Below are 19,855 nucleotides of genomic sequence, written 5' to 3' on the forward strand. Positions count from 1 at the left end.
TATAGCATGCCGCCTTAACATCAATGCACTGGTTTGGTTTTTTTCCAAATGACCTTCAAAACTCTTGCTCTATAGTCTAACTTCCCCACTCTCCTACCTTGTTCCCCTTGTTCTTAAGTTAGAAGCTTAGTGATTATATATACCAGTTTTGTGGAAACTCTGGCCCTCCAGATGTTCTGAATTGCAACTTGCAAGCAAGGCCAATGGCCAGGAATGATGGGAACTGGAGGATCAAAGGTTCCACACACCTGGTATATACTATCAACTGCATTTCCCAAGTGCCAATCCTTAGGTAACCAAAATGGCACCCTGTACAAATGAGAGGGCATTATAATAGGGTTGGGGGGGGGCGTTTCTCAAGGACTGCAGATGTTAGAATTTTTTTCTAAGTGAGAAGGAAACCCAAAAAGCTCAGTGAGGATGGAGCATATGCAGTGGGCACAAAGTATCTGTGGCAGGAAGAAGCAGTGGAGTCATGTATCTGTGCCATTTACCGTATTTTTCGCTCTATAAGACATACCAGACCATAAGACACACCTAGTTTTTGGAGGAGGAAAACAAGAAAAAAATATTCTGAATCTCATAAACCAGAACAACAAGAGGGATCGCTGCGCAGCGAAAGCAGCGATCCCTCTTGCTGTTCTGGCTTCTGGGATAGCTGCACAGCCTGCATTCGCTCCATAAGATGCACACACATTTCCCCTTACTTTTTAGGAGGGAAAAAGTGAGTCTTATAGAGCAAAAAATATGGTATATATATCTGTACCGTTTACATGTAAACTGGGAGTGCTGTATTCTTCGCATAGAAAAGAGCACATGGCAGAGAGGAAGAAAACCTGCCCTCATATTGCTGCACTCCATTTTAAAAGATTTGACTCCCACCCCACCCCACCCCACCCCCCAGACCAGCTTACTTACTGAATTGGAGCTCAGCGGAAAACGCAAACTCATTGCAGCAAGAAAACACTGCAAGTTTAAAGATTTGGCTACAGGAATGAGGTGGTTTCACTGCCATCCTCCAAGTATGCCGTTTCATGAAAAGATCAGCCATGCCTTATCCTTGCTTTATGCACACACGTGCTCTATTATCATATCAACATTTCTACTCTCACTTCTGTGTATGTATTTCTAATTCCACATTTCATACATCCTAGAGCAGGGTTCCCCAAACTTGGGCCTCCAGCTGTTTGTGGACTACAGCTCCCATCATCCCTAGCTAGCAGGGCCAGTGGGCAGGGACAATGTGCACTGTAATCCAAAAACAGCTGGAGACCCAAGTTTGGGGAACCCTGTTTTAAGGATAGATGAGGGTGTGCTTCTAACTTGGGAGACCGATCCAAATAAACCAAAAGCTGAAGTTTGGCCACACCATTTCTATTCCATGCCACAGTTATGATCCTCAAAAGAACAAATGGCCATCACTTAATTTACAGCCAAACCTATATACCATTCCTATTCATGTAGAGAAATTTATATATTGCTCACAGTATGGTACTCATTTGCAAAGTGCAGTGAAACACGTTAATGGGTATAATTTGTTACACCTGTCAGCCACAAGCATTATTTAGCATAGGCATGAAAGACTGCTGGACTTGGCAGTGTCTTGCATCCTACAGGCCTATCCATCACAGATACAGCCTTTCTAAGGGAGTTATGAATATACAAATTATTTAGTCAAATCTTAGAAAGCCTTCAGCTTCAACACAGTTAAAGCAGCTAGAGCAGTGATGGGGAGCTGTGGCCCTGCAGGTGCTATCAGACTCCAATTCCCATGAGCTCCAGCATGGACAATGGTCAGGAATGATGGGAGTTGGAGTCCAACAACATCTGGAGGGCCTCAGGTTCCCCTACTTGACTGAGCACTGCTACAGCATGATAAACAGACAAGGCAGTGCACAGAGTTGCAGGACTCTCCTTACTCCTCACCAATGGTCGAGCTAAAGCATCTTTAACTTGCCAATGGCTCTCAGCCCTTAAACCATTGAATACATCACCTCAGGATTTTCTTAGGTTGCATTCGCACAGCAGTTTATTCCATTGCCCTGATGTTCCCCTAACTTCTAATTTCCATGTTATATTTGAGCTTTCACACAACATAAAAGCCAATTCTAGAAATCTAGTGGGAACTAGCAGAAGTTCAGCACTCATTTCTGCGTTAATTGGTTCCAGAAATAATCCATTTGCAGCCCCTTTAACCCAGAAAATCATAGAAGGGGACAAAAATTGAGGTGATATACTGGCAAACAATCCTTTCTTGCTCTTTGGATGGGGGTATCGTGGGGACCAGAGGAATGCATGTGAGGATAGGGTTGGAGGGTAGTGATGTTCTCCATTGATGTTTGTTGTCGTGCCTCACCACAACCACTGGTATAAACAGAATATAGCACAACACTGGTAACAAATCCTTAGTTCAATAAAGTAACAGGTACTGCAGTGTGAAAGGAACATCAGAAAACAGGACAGAAGTGCTAGGATTAGAATCTGAAAATCTAACACTATATTTCACATAACTGGAAAGCAATGTATAAATGTAATAAGCTTTAATTCTAAACTAAATCTACACAACCTAGATAAGAGCAATCTCTTTTTTGAAAAATCAAATTGTTTTGGTCCTCAAAAGTCCTTTTCTGTATCAGAGATATTTGCAGTGTCTTCTCTAGAAAAGCTGACACAAATAACAAAGGATACTTGCAAAATGTTTCCATTACCACAGGCAGATCGATACTGAGGAAGCTGTGTCGAGGTACAAAACTGCTGAGACTCACTTTAAAGAATAACAAAAAAGAAAGTTTTACAAGCCTACGAAAGTGAAGAACATTTTGGCAGAATACAAACATCTCTCATTTCTGAGCATTCATGACAAATATAGCTTTTGTTCTCCCATACTATTGCCAATGTAGTCATACATTAATGAGCTCTATTTTATGAGAACGTTAGGCCTAAGCATATGATGTGCTTGTGGCTACTTTACAATTGAGCAATTGTACTTCTTATTATCAAAGTCTATAAAGCAAATATTCTTATTTGAAGTACCACAGACGCAATTATGACAGCAGAAAAGGCAGCAACAAACAGGAAATGGATTCCATTCCAACTCAATTGTTTGGTGTCAGAGCTTAACTTCAAGCTAGGAAGAAATGGTAAGGAAGGTAAAAGTAGGAAGAGGAATAATCTACATTGTTGAGAGGATTATCCCTGCTCTTTGAAATTTGTTTTTAAGCCCAAAGGTACAAACTTTAAGCATTCAGAGAAGTCTGATTAAAAACATGATTTGCTGCCAGAATCAGGGCTCTCTTCTTCTCCTCCTTCTTCTTCTAGATCCCTGCTTCCTCCCAAGGGAGCCCAAGGTGGCAAACAACAAGGCAGCAAAGCAACACAATTAAATACAAAGTATATAAAAAACATTTTTAAGAGCATTAAGAACAACTAAAAACAATAATGTATTTTCCCAGCTAATGATTTCAGCTTTGCCAGGAACAGTATCTTTCAGCCTGGGTGAATTGTTTTAAAATTCCCCCTGAAATTAATAACAAGGGAGACAGATGCCCCTCACCAGGGAGGGCATTCCAGAAGTAAAGAACCACCACCAAGAAGGCCCTGTCATGGGTAAAGATATTAGTTTAAATAAATGACAGCATGTTAAACTTAGACAGCCTGTGGAAATAAAATGGAAGTGTGATATGGGCATATCTAAAGATCTGGCAGCAATATTTTCAGATACCTGAACCATACCACCTACCTAGGCCCAATTATCTGTTTACGCATCCCCAGGTATAAAAAAGATTGTTTGAATCAACAGGTATGAAAGGCATGCTTACAAAATAAAGCCCACTATCTTTAAAGTTTAGAGAACTTTAAATCTTTTCCATGTTGCCACATCTAAGTTTTTTTAAACACATGAAGCAGGGGCTTGGGCTAGATGACCCTTGAGGTCCTTCCAATAACTTCATTTACTGCAACTGCTCAAGGAAAGGAAGGAAGAGTGGAGCGCAGTTTCGAGTCTGACTCAGAAACAGGCTCATCACACAGATAAAGCACTGCTAAAGGTGGGGGGTGGCTGGATTCAGCGGAAGCTACACCAGCAACTTGCCAACAAATTTCCTATGAAGTTTAGTTAGCTCAGCTTTGTTTATAATCTCCCTGCAAAATCATACCAACCTGTATACTGGAGATGCAGCGGGTGCCCAACAAACAGCATATCCATCTGAGGTGGATGTTTCACTCGGATAAGCCTAGTTTGGTTTTCCAGAGAAGGCGTCACACACAAACTTGGAACAAACTCCCTCCGGCAATCCGTATTGGTTCGGCAAAGTTGGCTGGCCTCAATAGCTTTCCGTGCTGGCAGACAGGCATACTGGACCTGGGATGTTACATAAACATTCAGGTAGAGACTATAACAGTGGAAGAAGAGCTTGCTGGATCAGGCCAATGGCCCATCTAGTCCAGCATCCTGTTCTCACAGTGGCCGACCAGATGCCTGTGGAAAACCAGCAAGTGGGATTTGAATACAAGAGCCTTTCCTGTCACTTCCAGCAACTGCTGTTCAGAAGCATTGCTCCCTCTGACCTTGGAGGCAGAGAATAGCCATCATAACTAGTTAGTAGCAATTGATAGCCTTCTCCTTCATGAATCTGTACGATCCTTTTCCAAACCAACCCAAGTTTGTGGCAATCACTGCATTCTGTCAGAGTAAGTTCCATAGTTTTAACTATGTGCTGTGTGAATAATTGCTTTTATATGTTTTGAATCTTCCAACATTCAGCTAATTGGATGTCCATGAGTTCTAACATTATGAGAGAGAAAAAAGCCTTTTTCCTATCCACTTTCTCCCTGCCATGTGTAAGTTTATAAACTTCTATCATGTCGCATCTTTCCTTTTCTCTAAAGTGAAAAGTCCCAAATGCTGAAACTTTTCCCTATAAGGGAGCCACTTCATGTGCACGTTCACAAGCACTTTTCACTGCATGTGTCTTCTTCAAACACAAAGCTGGACTTCAGGGAATGGCTGTGAACCAGTTATTCTAGTTTTGACATGCATATCCCTTTTATCACCACTTGCTCCAAGCTACAGCCCCATAGGCATACATGATCTTCTTGACATTACTTATTAAAATAATTTATGAACTATCTTTCATTTTAAAAAGAAATGCCGAGGCAGTTTAGAAACACACACACACAACTCCCAGCAACAAAATATTGCAATAAAACAAAGTTAAAAATATTGATCAGAGTAACCAGGCCAAGTAAAACCAGGTAAAACAGGTATTTTCCATTGTTGGCAGAAACATACAACAGTTAGAGCTTGCCAGGTCTCCACAAGGAATTGTTCTGGAAAGTAATTATCACCGTGGAGAAAGTAATCAGTCTACAACACTGTAATTATGGGCACGGCAGACTGTGAGGTGGTTAATAGGACTTCTTTTGCAGGCCACAGCTGCTGCACTGGACCATATGGAAGAAGGCTTTCTCTCTAGAAACCTGGCCACAAGCTGCTTAGGACCTTCAAAACCAGTACGGTAAAGGTAAAGGGACCCCTGACCGTTAGGTCCAGTCGCAGACGACTCTGGGGTTGCGGCGCTCATCTTGCTTTATTGGCCGAGGGAGCCGGCGTACAGCTCCGGGTCATGTGGCCAGCATGACTAAGCCGCTTCTGGCAAACCAGAGCAGCGCACAGAAATGGCGTTTACCTTCCCGCCGGAGCGATACCTATTTATCTACTTGCACTTTGACATGCATTCAAACTGCTAGGTGGGCAGGAGCTAGGACTGAGCAACGGGAGCTCACCCCATCGCGGGGATTTGAACCGCTGACCTTCTGATCGGCAAGCCCTAGGCCCTAGGCCACCCGCGTCCCCTCAAAACCAGTACCCACCCTTAAATTTAGTTACATGGCTGCCAATTTAGCTCTCTTAGCTCAGGCCTTAAACGTGTGTGTCAGGAGGTCACTGCAATTTGCTTGCATGTAGGAAAGGATTCAAATGGTTATGTAAACAGAAGAAATATGACTGCTCAACTTCCTTATTTCTGTTTCTTAAGTACACAGATTGTGTTATGAGGATAATATGTTTACAACTGGATTAATATGCCAAGTTCAGTTTAAGAGCCCAACTCCAATGTTTCAAAACAAACCTTGTGGTGCCTGTCAACCATATATATTGATGTTTGGATCTGACAGTTTGCACAGCTAACTTACCGACTGACCGTTTAAGTTATTACTGTATGAAAAGCAGACGTCTGTGAGGCTGTTGTTGCTACAACATTCAACAGTGCCGTCAAGCCTTTTAAAACCTAAAGAGAAACACAACTCATTATTAGATTTTCAGAAATCACAGCTTCCTAGATTTGTACTCCCGAGCAAAAAAAAACAAAAGACTCAACGGCCACCACTATCCTTCAGAGAAGGCACAGTTCCCTGTGACGGCTTCATGCTTTAGTGAGAAATGTTGACATCAAATCATGGTGGAGTTATTTCTCCCATATACTTTTGTGAAGGTTTTTTTTGAACAGAAAAGAACACAGTTCACTTGGAACATCTAAATCAGGCATAGGCAAACTCCGGCCCTCCAGATGTTTGGGACTACAATTCTGATCATCCCTGACCACTGGGTCTTATTAGCTAGGGATGATGGAAATTGTAGTCCCAAACATCTGGAGGGCTGGAGTTTGCCTATGCCTGATCTAGATACTGTCAAGGGTACTCAAACCAAGTTTGGGAGATCGTGCTGAACAAACCCACTTGAGCCCTTGTTTTTGAATCTCTCTCTGTATTCTAAAGTATTCAGCTGAATTAATACTGATGCATACAAGAGCCTTTGGATCTGTTATTCTGAGCAAGGGCAAAAGATCTGTAAATGGTTATAACCAGAACCCTTATAAAATTATAGTTACTAAGGGTTATTAGCAAACACACATGGACAGACAAGTTGGCTGAAAACTAACCTATGTTTGCAAGAAAGTTGTAGGTATAGCCACAGCTAAATCAAATTACATTTATCAATGCACATTAAATAGACATAGGATATAGGTAACAGATTTGCCTGCTGAGTATTTTTACATGCACAGCTACAAAATATTTAAACCCCAAAGGCTCTATTTATTTAGATTCATGTTTTATGCTGATCTTTTTTGGCCTGAGGAGAATCTCAAAGCTATTAATAACAGCAGCATAATGAAAAACTGTCATTAAAGTTTATACATTTTTCACCACAGACATAAAAATATATAAATCCTAGGAACTCAAGGAGCGAACTTGTGGATACAGGACAAGAGATGGGTGGAGATGGGGAACACCCTCTTGTCATTTTCTAACTGACACGATGCTACATCAGAAAAGAAAAAGAAGTGATGGAGATCTTGGATAACAAATGAGTAGTGAAATGTCATTTTGTGCAGTGTAAGAAGTATACTTAGCCTCATAGCCCAAAGTTATAAGATGCTCCTGCTAAGACAGCTTAAAGGGCGAAATTTGTGCCACCACAAATTGTGTTCACCCACTTAGATGGACTTCAACATCACTGCTGTTTTGAGAATATGATGGCACAGATGAGGGGTGTAAAGAGCCCAGAAATAGCCCTTTATGAAGTATCCTATCAGCTACTTAGGAAGCCTATGAATTTAGAAACAGCTCTACAAGGCCAAATCCTTATTCTACAGTAGTAATGTCCCAATGTTGAGCAGGACAAAGGGAGATGCATCTACCCCATTCGCCAAGGCTAGGCTACTCTTCCGTTGTCAGGTTTGCACTGTAGAAACTAAAACCACATGATTGGGTTACTCATCTATTTGTTATCTGGCTTTGATCCATCTTAAGCAGGCAGCCACAGAAAGAATGTACTAGGCAGGCAAGATATATGCATAGGCATTTGTTTAGATACTTAAATATTTCCAAAACCAATTTTCAATGGAACCTGGTGGCTAACAAATTCAACATCACAATAGTATTAAAATATATAATAATCCCCATTCCAACCCTGGTCACAAGATTAAAATATTGCCATAAACCCCCATACCTTAATACAAATTCCAAGACAGCCATCAGAACTAAAGCGTCAAGATATAACAGGAAAAAAATGGCCAAAGGCCTTGTTTTTACCATCCTTAAAATGACTAATAACAACAACAACCAACAACATAGAAATGACTATACCTCTAGACGGGTAGCTTAGCTGTTGTAGCACTGATGTCTTTATGCAATAGCCTGTTTGTGGCTTCAGAGAGATCTTTCCCAGGCAGGAATTCCAGTCCTCCACACTGTGAACTGAGCAGTCTTGCAGACTGGTGACAAGGTCACCAACAAAAAGCCCTCTGGGCCCATTAGCAGGAGAATCCTAAGTGCAATAAAACATTAAGCTGTAAAACCTGTATGCACCCTTGTCCCAAATAGTGCCTGGATCTCTCAGTCTCTTGCCGTTCTTCCAAAATACAGAAGGAATAACATCTCTAATGGGAGGGGGAACAAATAATATTCCCTAAAAACAGAATAAAATAGGACTATGGCTGTGTGCAGACCACAGTCAATACACACTTTGGATTTCATGAATTGCTATCACGCAAGATATGAAGAAAAATTAAAAGTTTTGACAAAAGTTGAGACAGTGCAATCGATGCATCTCAGTTAGCCAAGTGCCTTAATGTGAAAATGTCCATTCCGGGGTTCATTTTGCTGCCATCTGTCTCCAAAAGGACCCAAAGAAACCCACCTTGACAATTTCCTGCCTTCCAGAAGAAGCACAGCAACTTTCTAAAGTGCTGTATCAACAATAAACTTTTTAAAATTAGGCCAAGGACAAATTTCCTTGTGACGATGACTGCACTGGAATGTATGTGTATCTATTTCTGTCTGGGAGCTTCTTTTTCAGGCCCTTTGCTTCAATTATGATTACTTCTGATTTATTATAGCTCAGCTGGTAGAGCATGAGACTCTTAATCTCGGAGTCGTGGGTTCGAGCCCCACGTGGGGCAAAAGATTCCTGCATTGCAGGGGGTTGGACTAGATGACCCTTATGATCCTTTCCAACTCCAGATTCTATGATTATCTCCCAATCTTTATTGTTTCATTACATGAATGCACCACCTTGCGCCATCAACGGGCCCCTGCCCATCCCAGTATGCAAGGTCAATTTGGCCAGAGGCAGTCTCACTGTGCTGTCTACTGCTAGTCCATAGTCTTTGAATCGGGACTTATCATTAGTGGTGCTACAAATTTTCTACAGAAGCTCCAGTGGCGACAGCATATCCTTTCTGGCTCTAGGACAAGGAGTACTTTGAATGGGTCAATTAACATGGAAAATTTAGCAATTAGTACCATATTATGGAACAGGGATGAGCAATTTCACCCAGCCCCAGGGCTCCATGAAGCAGCAGCACCAAAAAATCAAGCTTCCTAGCACAAACACTTTTGGGGAGGAGTGAAAGAACTGCAGGGCTTGACTTAATAGATTATGGAGGACTCTTTCTAAATCCTGAGTTATTCATGACTCTTACCTCTGTGAGTTCAGTGACGAGTGCCCCAGCACCAGTGTAATAAAATGGGAAAAGAATAGCTGGCAGGAAGAAGAGGACCACAAGACTTGCAACTCCAAGCACAAAGTTATGCCAGACTCCTATAAAGACAGAAGGAGCGTATGTGTTAAGAAAGAAAACCCACACTGGCTACCGATGCAACGAACAGCAGATGAAACAGACTCTTAATTTATTAGAACTGGCTTCTAAATTTACTACAGTGACAAACTGTTGAGAAGAATAAACCATCCAAGTTATATGTCAAGACGGAAGGTTTTAAAATTAAGATCTCAAAGACAAAGGCAACACAATCCAAACCCCACTTACATGGGGGTAATCACCATTGAATGCAATAGGCATAAAGTCTGGGTAGATGTGGTTAAGACTGCGCTGTAATGTGCCAGCCCTGACTAAGGCTGTACCTGGCAGAACCTCCAAGGCAAACGCCGCATCACTCTTAATAAACAATGGACAAAGCAGCAGTGCACAAGACTAAATAATGAATGGGAACCAATCCAGCCTCAAACACAAAGGGGCCATTGCTGCAATGACGATAGGTGGGGTCTGTGAAAGGGATCCCAAAGGCAAGATTGAAGTCTGAATGAATACTGAACAGACCTAAGTTAACCTTTGAAAAGCGATCACATGATTCACAGTATGTCAGCAGAACACTGTTCAGAAGGATAGCAAGGACTCGCAATAAAGAGTATGCTTTCATAGCTTTTGGGTGCCATAGCTAGTTCCTTCAGACTCAACTGATCCAGCCACACAAGGAGCACAAATACAGAAGGGCCACGTGTTGCTAGATCACCCTGCACACTATTATTTGGACATAAGAGTCTGTTTGAGAGCTGGATTCGTGTAGCAGCCAGGAGTGTGAGCCAGAAGACTATTGGTTCAACTCTCGCCTCACCCAAGTCACAAACCTTTAGCCTGAGTCCCCATCTGTAATCGAAGAGGGCAATACTATCCTACTTTACAAGATTGTCCATGTAAGTGAGAATTAATATATACATATTACTGCAAAAAAATGAAAACAGATATAAGTAATTGCTAAGTGCTTTATCACTATTACCAGTTTCAACTGGGCTTGCTTTCAAGAAACTGTGCCAAAATTGCAGTAGCAAAAGTTATATATAAGCAGTAAGGCTCTACATCAGAGGTGACAAACTTGTGGCCAGCAGGTGTTGCTGGGCTCCACATCCCATCAGCTCAAGCCAGCACAGACAATTTTAAGGGATGACAGGAGTTGTGGCCCAAAACATTTACCACCATTCATTAAAAAAACAACAACGGAGAGGCTTACAAAAATTATGCACAGAGGTATGCAATAAAAACCAAATTAAAAAGTTAAAATCAGAAATTAGCTACTATGGAAAGATACATTCTTAATCTCCTGACAGAATAGAAAAGTTTCATCGGGGAAGTTGGCACAGAAGGCACCTGCCGAATCTCTGTTGGCAGAGTATTCCACAGGATTGGGCCATTAACACTACTGTTTCAGTTTGATGTTATTGTCAAATGAGCCTTGACAGCTCAGGACATGACTAATGACGCTCCTGCAGATGATCTGTAAAGCCAGGGGTTAGCCATCCTTGCTCTATGGGGGGGGGGGGAGATTGCTCAGTAATTTCTTTTTGCAAATATAGTTCTGCAAAAGAAAAGAAAAAAGCTTTTATGAAGGAGCAAGTCTCCACATCATCATCCCACACCCTGGACATGAATTGTGAACTGTCAACACAGCCAAACCCACATACCACTTTGGTATGTCTTTCTTTTTCATAGAACATTTTGCCTGACCGGAGGTGTAATTCTTATTTCACATTTCAACCAACAAGTTATTGCAGAAGCCAAAAGTAATTAAACCTGATGACAGATGCTTGCTATGAATGTGTTTTTACATCATCCTTGCACTTCAATCCCAGTTTTCATTTCTTTGGATTTCCTTGAGGCTTTTGAGTTGCCGTGAAGAAAGTAAAACAAACCAGCCTGTTTATAATCGTGTAGCTAAGGGTTTGTCTACATTTCCATTACTAGCTGGCTTTAATAATAATATTCTTCTCCTTAGAGTGTTTTAAATCACATCTGGCTTAAAACTAAATTGGCACATAAATTTAGCCAGAACGCTAATCCTCTTGCTCGTAAGCAAAATATCCATGAACGCTCAAATTAAATGGGTGATTGAGCCATCTTATTTTCCATCTGAAGCCATCCCAACACACAATTTTTGCTCTTAACAGTCTATTTCAATTAGCAAGACAGATTGTTATTCCACTATACATCTGCCCGCTTTTCTTAAACAACAACCCATTGCTGGCATGATTGTTCTTGTAGTGCTAAGATGCATGTGTTGTTGACAACTCCAGTACCTTCGATTACAGACCCCGATGTATTAAGCTTGAAGGAGTGTGAGTACACAGCCCAATCTAGAGATTTATGAGCCCTGAGATCTAGATTTAGTTCCAGCCTCTATCCACCTAACAGATAATCAGTGGGAGGGAAGAAAGAAACAACTAGATTTTCAGCCCACCTGGGAGAAGATGGAAGGAACCTGATCAGCACAGCAGGTTACTGCTACGTAGGATCCCTTGATTCACTGCGGAAGTGGGGGCAGGAAAGCTCTATATAGACACATTGCCAATTTGTTGCAGCTTGCATACTCACAGAAAATACTATCTACATCAGATATTTAGGGCTACAGCTTCCATCCTGCTAGAGAATTTGCAGGGCACCTGGTTAGGGAATGCTTATGTACATGCACACCTGCTGTTGGATTAGGCCAGACTCATTGCTTGGCAACACAAACCTCTACATCTCTGCTCAAGATATTTTTGCACATCTTTTTTTCTTTTACTTTTTTAAATGCAGTTGAGTTTCCCGCATTTGGGGAAATCACAGGGGGCAGCACACCTGCAGTGCAATGGATGAGCCTCACCCTGGGAAAACCTCCTTCATGATCAGGTAAGTATTATCTTTGCACACCTCAGTTCCAAAAGACTTTGAACAGCTCCAAGGCTATAGGCTTATGTGATAACTAAACAACTCATCCTCCACTGCTCTACCAGGCACTTCCAGTTTCTATCTGCAACACCGAAATGTTGTAAGGAACACACAGCACAATTTATGTTATACGTTAACAAAAGGGAAAGTTGTTTTACCTGCACAAAATATTCTCAGCTGCTGGATTGGGGAAATGAGTTGCAAGTGGGTGGTGAACAGATCAACAAACGCCCCTGGATAAACAATAAATATAAAGATTCCAAATCCGTTGAATCGAACCTGCTCTCTAAAAGAAACGGGGATAAAACAAATGTGTAACACTGAATCAATTATTTATTAAAAAATATTTGCATACTGCCTGTCAGGCAAGGTTTTCCAGGCAGTGTACAGTCATAAGATATACAAACAAATATGCAATTATGATTAAAATTAGAAAACAATCAGTAGCCAGATAAACATAAAAACCATAAAGGTAAGCAAAAAGCCCAGGAAAACAAAAAGGTCTTCAGCATGAATCAAAATTGTAATAGTTGATGCATTCTGGGAGAGCTGGAGGTGATTCCAGAGTATGGGCACCACCACTAAATAGGCTCTCTTCCTGGTTGTTGCCATCTGGACACCTGCAAGATGTGGCATATCTTGATTGCAGTGACCCTACAAGTCTCTATGGGAGAAAGTGTTCCCTCAGGTAACCTGGCCCTGAATTCTATAGGGCCTTGTAAGCTAATATTAACAGCTTGAACCTGGTCCAGTAGCCTGTGTAGTGCTGTGGTCTGAGTGTTGGACTAGAACTTGTGAGAGCACAGTTCAAATCCTAACCCTACCATCAAGCTCACTGGGCAACCTTGGGCCAGTCACAGTCTCTCAGCCTAGCCTACCTCACAGGGTTATTGTGAGGAAAAAATGTATGCCACCTTGAGTTCCCTGGAGGAAAGGTGGGATAGAAACATACCAAATAAATTAATAGGCAGCCTTCCAGTCCTTACAACAGCCCTGTAAGGCACATTAGTATTATAATGTTGTACATGAGAAAGTGCAGCTTGCCTAGTCATCTCAAGGCAGAGGCAAGTGTTGAACAAGAGACTTCACAGCTCAGTCTCTGCACCAACTCTCTGGACAGAGGGTGGATTTTAAGAGAGAAAGGTGGAACAACAACTTTAAATGTGTCAATAAGGTAAAGGGGGTGGCAGAAAGAATAAGGAGACTCCTGAGAACCTGAGAGTTAAGAGGTGTGATTGAAGGAGATTAATGAAGGAAGGAGATGATTCATTACTCTGGGCCAGATCCCCTTTTATTAATAGCAGAAGTAATCCCTGTCCTATCAGGCTCACAGCAGGTGTTGAAAACTGAAAAAGAGAACAGCCAGAAGCTGGCTCTGCAGAGTTTGGGCTGCCATGTTTCACTGCAGCTGTCCACACAATGACTGGTCTTTCCAATTTACCTCATGAAGCTTCAGGGCCTACTAGGAGCAATTGGGGTTAACTGTACTGAAGGCTTTACACAAGTGTCCCAAGGATGTTTGGAAAAAGGAAGCTTGTGGATATCCACCTCTGAAACTAATTTCAAAGACTGCAGTTCTCTATCACCTCATCCCCTTGCTGAATCTCATTTCGAATGAGGGGAGGTTAAGTATATGCTCACTATAAGCTCACTTGGTATCATATTCACACGTAATTAAATCCTCCAGAAACTTTTCTCATCACAAAGTTCAGGAAAAAGTGGATTGCATTACCGGATAGCTGCCACCCCGTGGCCAACTTCATGTATGACGCCGCTGATAAGGATAGCTGTGAAGAAATAGGACAGCTGGCTGATGGGAAGATTTACACCAGGCACCTGTTTTCACAAGACACAAGAAGATACAGGATAGCAAGCAAGGCAAAGACAGGCCCTTATGTCCCACCTTTCTCTTCAAGGAGCTCAGGGAAGCTTATGTGCAAGTTACCCCACTTTTATCCTCACAAAAATCCTGTGAGGTAGGTTATATGGATATATGTGGGGATAGGGCTCAATGTCACTAACTCCAGCCCAGGCCTTCCTGTCCCAATTCCTTAACTTTATCCATTATACCACACTGGTTCTCATGCTACATCACTGGCTCTGTCTATGTGGAAACTACAGGAAGCCTATAATAATAAACATCCAAGCATTCTCCAGTTAGTTCCTTACCCTAAAACAGAATTGTGCCATTCCGAATTTCAAGCCTGCAGAGAAGACTGGGCCCAACAAAATCTACTGCTTTGGCCTACCAGCAAACCTCACAGTGGTTGTTTGAAGCTTGCCAAAAGCATGGTGCTCTCCATCATTTCTGAGCAGGCCTCTCTCATAAAACGGCAAGAATGTGCTTTTCCTCAAGCCAAGTGGTAACTCCACAAGACCACAGAAAATCATGTTTCATCTGTGAAACATGTCCTGGTAGAAGGCATAGTCGTAAAAAATGTAGCTCCTATTTTATCATTCAGCATTCATTGTAGTGTTGCATACTTGTTGTGATGGCAAATAAGACAACATATGGAGTGTATCCTTAATTCCCATGTCTTAGTAACTCCACAAGCAACCTTACAGTTCTATACATGTCTACCAAGAGGTAAGCCCCACTGGGTTGAATGGCACTTATGCTCATATAGGTACGTATAAGGTGGCATGTACATAAATAAGAATGTACATAAATTATTTGAAAGGGATGCATTTGGACACATAAAGGTAGGGCTTTTACATCAGCTACTCCAAAATTGTGGTACGGTCCTCTCCACAGGTGCTCAGCTTTGCATCATAGCTAGTACCTTTATTTATTTATTTATTTTTTAAGGATTGCCCTTGTTGAATAAAGTGCTCCCCACTCTGGACTACTATTCTTAATTCTGTGTTTGATTCACATTGTATTTTCAGCTATTATAAGCCACCTTGGCAAGGTGATCTAGAAACAGTTTTAAGTAAAATTATATATGTATTTTACAATGCTAGGTTTGGAGACACCTTCTATTGAATAGGAAATGCCTTCTTTGGAGGTATTGGTTTAAGATTACAGTCCAATGCTTAAATTATAAGTAGAGCAATAAAACTCACCACAACTTGCAGCATCTGATCATTCTGGCCGGCAGGCCCTTCGCTTAGCATCTGAGAGAGTGTCTGCATCAGTGTCTTCCCAAGGAGAATAACAGAACCAAACATAGCAGCTATGCCAAAAAACATTCCCGCACTAAACCTGAAATGAAGGCAGAAATGCTGTCATAATATAATCTCAGTAGTGGACTCCTAAACTGTGATGATGCTTTGTTGGAACTGTCCAAACACCAATGAGAGTACACTAGTGGGAACTGAAGCCCTGCTTCCATCCTCAACATAGATGCCAAGACCAATTTGGCAAGCCCAACCAGTACATTCATTATTTAGCCACAGGGGTGTAGAATCTTCTTAGCCCAAAGGTCGCATTTCCCTTCTGGGCAAGCTTGTGGGGTGCGGGGTTAGAGTGGACAGAACAACACATGTGAAATTTTACCTTTCTACACTAATCTAGTTTCTTCACACTCTCTAGCTTCCATCTAGACAAGCAAAAAGCATTATCAGAGTACCAGAACACAATCCAGCCAAGCAAAAACACTCCAGGAAGATGTAAAGCAGAGATGGTGATGTAAAACAGAGCTCAGAAAGGTGTGTGTCCCAAAGACCAGATAGAGGGACTTGGAGGAGCGCATTTGGACCCCGGGCCTGAGGTGTCCCATCCCATGCCTTATCACTCCTAAGTCTTCAATACCAGCAGCATGCATCTGCTGCATGTGATACAAGTCACATACACACATAAAAAGGCTATTCAAGTCTAAAACAAAAGGCTATTCTATTTAGCTATAAAATATTGTGTAAGCAATCAGTCTCAGAATGGTAACTGTTATTACTAGCAGGATACAAAAGAATTTCCAGTAATTGTCTCACTAAAGCCTGAATTATAGTTCTAAAACAATACCATAGATAAAGAAGTCTGGGCTTCCATCTTCCCCAGTTGTAAAACAGGCGGTTGAAGAGCGCCGTCTGCCATCGCATGTGAAACGGAGAGATGGTTAGACCATAGTATGTGAGCCAGTCTTCGTAAGATGTTTTCAGGGAGGAAGATGACTGTAACAGAAGGAAAAAACAGTGAGACATAGAAGGTATTTCACAGGAGTATTTCAGGGATCTCTATTGCAGCCTTCACATTTTATTTTGTGCTGATTTGTCCCCCCGCTGTCCATGTTGCATTTGTTAGCTCTGTTTGTACTCTCCCACTCCAAGGATGGGCTGTTCTTTAGGTCAGGTAAAAATAAACAACAGTTACAGCTGTATACCCTTAGAGCTCATGGACAGACACAGCTGTACAATTTTACACATCATTAGCTTTAGTCTAACATACATTGAACCTAAGCCAATGCGGCGGTGTGGGGAGTCAGACACACATATAAATATGGTGTCACACACCCCATCTATGAAACTCACTTCCAAAATTAAAGTTAAAAACATAACTTTTCAAAAAGACGACAAGGCACACTTCTTAAAAGATAGAAAAATCAGTAACTGCTAGAGTCCAAGAGTGAACAGCAAATCACAGAATCATTTACTACAATGTGCTACTAGTATCACTTATTTTATTTATCTATTACATATATGTATCACCTTTTCTTTCAAGGAGTTCATCTTTACAACAACCCTGCGCAGGAAATTAGGCTGATAGTTTAGTGACTGGCTAAGGTCACCCAGTAAGCTTCATGGCTGGGTGGGGATTTGAACCGTGGTCTCCCAGGTCATAGTCCGGCACACTAACCATTATACCACACTGGCTCTCATGCTGTGTGTCTACATCCTATGCAGACATGGAGTACAACATCTGTCTCCCTCTACCTACACACCTAAATCCTCAACATGCACAGGAATCTGTGTGGTCTGTACACTACAAACAAAACAAAATCCAGTGTATATAGACTATGGATAGGCCCCTGTGCAACTCTGCTTCCTGTGCACAATGGGCGTAAACCATAGCTGTCAACGTTTCCCTTTTTTAACGGGAAATTCCCTTATTCCGAATAGGATTCCTCGCAAGAAAAGGGAAACGTTGACAGCTATGGCATAAACAGGGAGCTTGGATACAGATTCCCGACTCCGTGTGAAGAGAGGCATGGTGGGTAAAAATGCAAAAGCATGGTGGACCGGGATTTCATCTGTAGGAAAAAGAGCGTATCCCAAGACTTGAACAATCAGTCTTATTTCTCTTGTGCCTCTATAAGCTGCACGACAGGCAAGCATTGAACAGGAAAGGCACTGGACAGCTGCACCTGCTGAATTTCTGCCTGGCCTTCTTGCAGCAGTTAAGGGCTCTGTCGCGGGAGAAATTGGAAGAATCACTCCTATATCCGTAAATCGCCTTTCATTTCAGCAACTCCCGCATTACACGCCCCCTAGTGACGGAGCGTGTGCACGGAGGCATTCGAGTGTGTGCGTGCAAAATCTAGACTTTAGATTACGGGAAGGAAGGCGTATTGCAATCGTTCGGGATGCCACTATAGTCCTATATTTGCACCATCCATAGAGTTTCCTCTTTCTCTAGCCTTAAGCAAGTATCGTTCTACAATTCCCATAAAAATTCCTTCTCTAGCAACCGAGGCTGGGAAAGCGCCCCTCTCACCTTCAATGCGGTGTCGGCCAGGTATACGGCACACCAGCCCCCCAGCACGCAAACCACCACGGGCATCGGGATCATGTCAGCAGCAGAAACGACACGAAACCAGCAAAACGAGCCAAGCAAAAAAATTAATCCCTTTACACTCCGGAACAAAGCGTCACACGGAACCACCGCGCACCAAGCACATTTCTTGAGCAGGAGGCTTCCGGATGCAGCACCCGGAAAACACGTGCCGCGTGCTGAGCATCACATTCCCCTCCTAAGCACGTCTATCAACACTTCGGGTTCCCATTTGCAAGTGGTGGAATTCTCCCTGTGCGAGGGAAGTATAAGTAATATACAGAACTGTATATAAAACTAAAAGCAAACTTCCTTCGGGTGCAGCACTTTGCGATAACAGCGCTCTCCTTAAAAAAAAAAAAGAGTCAAGAAAATCTATATAAAGGTTGATTGTTCTGTTCTTTTCTTTGCCCTGTTCATACATTTTGGGATAGTTCCCGGTGAGGCTCTTGACTTTAAAAGCCGAGTGACGAAAGTAAAATAACAAAGACAAAGGAACAAATCGTCGCCTTTTTGTTGCCCCTCGCCCAGGATATTACAAGCTATGCCTAGTTCTATACCGGAGAGTGGATTTAAGGAGTTTGCATGCTTTCAGGGTGTGTCACAGGCAGAAATGCAGCAGGAATAACCGCTCCCTTGTCAAAATATAGTGGCGAGGAGGCTAAACCTGATAAATTTCTATCTGCTGGGCATTTAATCATCATCATCATCCCCCTCAATCTGTGATGTCAAATGAGCAAAAAGGGGTTTTGTTAGGAGATGATTAGCTAAATATTTAAAATCTACAGGTCTAAGGCACATCAATTATTAAAAGGGGGAGCATTTGCCATCTTTAGATCGGCTGATTTTTATTTTTGCCTGCCGGGACTCGTCGTGGGGCATTTTAAAAGCACAGCAGCTGTCAGACAAAGACAAAAAAACAGTCACTGACTCCTAGCCTCTTTTCTGTTTCTTTAAGATTGGACTCCACGAACCCCAAGTGCAGGTTCCAAACTAACATTTTACCGGGCTGCTGCCCCGGAAACAAAGGGAAACGGCGCCCTCTTGCTCGAGGGCGTGCGCGTGCCTGGATCATGTTGCGGGTTGAGAAATGAATTTGCAGAGGGAGCAAAAGGGAATTAATTATCCATCTGATTTACAATAAACGAAAGTGACGTTGCTGATTATTATTCTTTCAAGGAAGCAGTTCTTTCAAATTTAGCGCTTCCTAGGAATGCCGGAGGTGGTGAGCTCTTCTGAACACGTTCATTTTTAAAGTACAGTAACTTGCCCACGTCAATCAAAAGCAAGGAATCCAATAAAGCCCCTTCTTTCGCGTCCGCCCACCGTTGAACCTGATCTGGCTAGAGGCGGAGCAGCCCGCTTCATTTTCCTGCGCGCTGATTGGCACAGTGCCGGGCCAATCAACAGCTACCCCGATTGAGGTTTCCAATGGATCCTGGGAATCGTAGTTTTGTGACGGTGTCGACAATGTGGGCGTAGGCTAGGGCCTTGTCCTTGGAACTATATTTCCCAAGAGAAGCCCTGGCGCTCTAGCATATGAGGCTCGGGATTGCTACCCATATGCAACATAACGTTAAAACATGTTTAGTTGAGATAAAGGCCTGCTTTGAACCAACCTGGTGCAGTGGCTGGGCTGGGACAAGAA

At 42.3% G+C, this 19,855-nt stretch overlaps 1 protein-coding gene across 35 annotated transcripts in view; it reads right to left on the reverse strand.

The window, feature by feature from the left end:
• The window catches only part of MBTPS2 (membrane bound transcription factor peptidase, site 2), a 62,921-nt gene that overhangs the window by 1,630 nt on the left and 41,436 nt on the right, over positions 1-19,855 (reverse strand). For 32 of the 35 annotated variants that reach the window (XM_077927457.1, XM_077927451.1, XM_077927440.1 and 29 more), the window contains 9 exons: positions 16,462-16,610; positions 15,567-15,705; positions 14,233-14,336; positions 12,659-12,786; positions 9,483-9,601; positions 8,146-8,326; positions 6,193-6,287; positions 4,159-4,360; positions 2,689-2,764 (listed from right to left, as the gene is read on the reverse strand). In XM_077927457.1, coding sequence (XP_077783583.1) covers positions 2,689-2,764; positions 4,159-4,360; positions 6,193-6,287; positions 8,146-8,326; positions 9,483-9,601; positions 12,659-12,786; positions 14,233-14,336; positions 15,567-15,705; positions 16,462-16,610 — 1,193 coding nt within the window. Of the gene's footprint in view, positions 1-2,688; positions 2,765-4,158; positions 4,361-6,192; positions 6,288-8,145; positions 8,327-9,482; positions 9,602-12,658; positions 12,787-14,232; positions 14,337-15,566; positions 15,706-16,461; positions 16,611-17,144; positions 17,181-17,800; positions 17,929-18,150; positions 18,366-19,855 lie in introns of those variants that run through there. The other 3 variants (XM_028727505.2, XM_028727507.2, XM_028727506.2) reach the window with 3 other exon arrangements.

Source organism: Podarcis muralis, chromosome 4 (genome assembly GCF_964188315.1).
Source record: "Podarcis muralis chromosome 4, rPodMur119.hap1.1, whole genome shotgun sequence".
Taxonomy (NCBI): Eukaryota; Metazoa; Chordata; class Lepidosauria; order Squamata; family Lacertidae; genus Podarcis; species Podarcis muralis.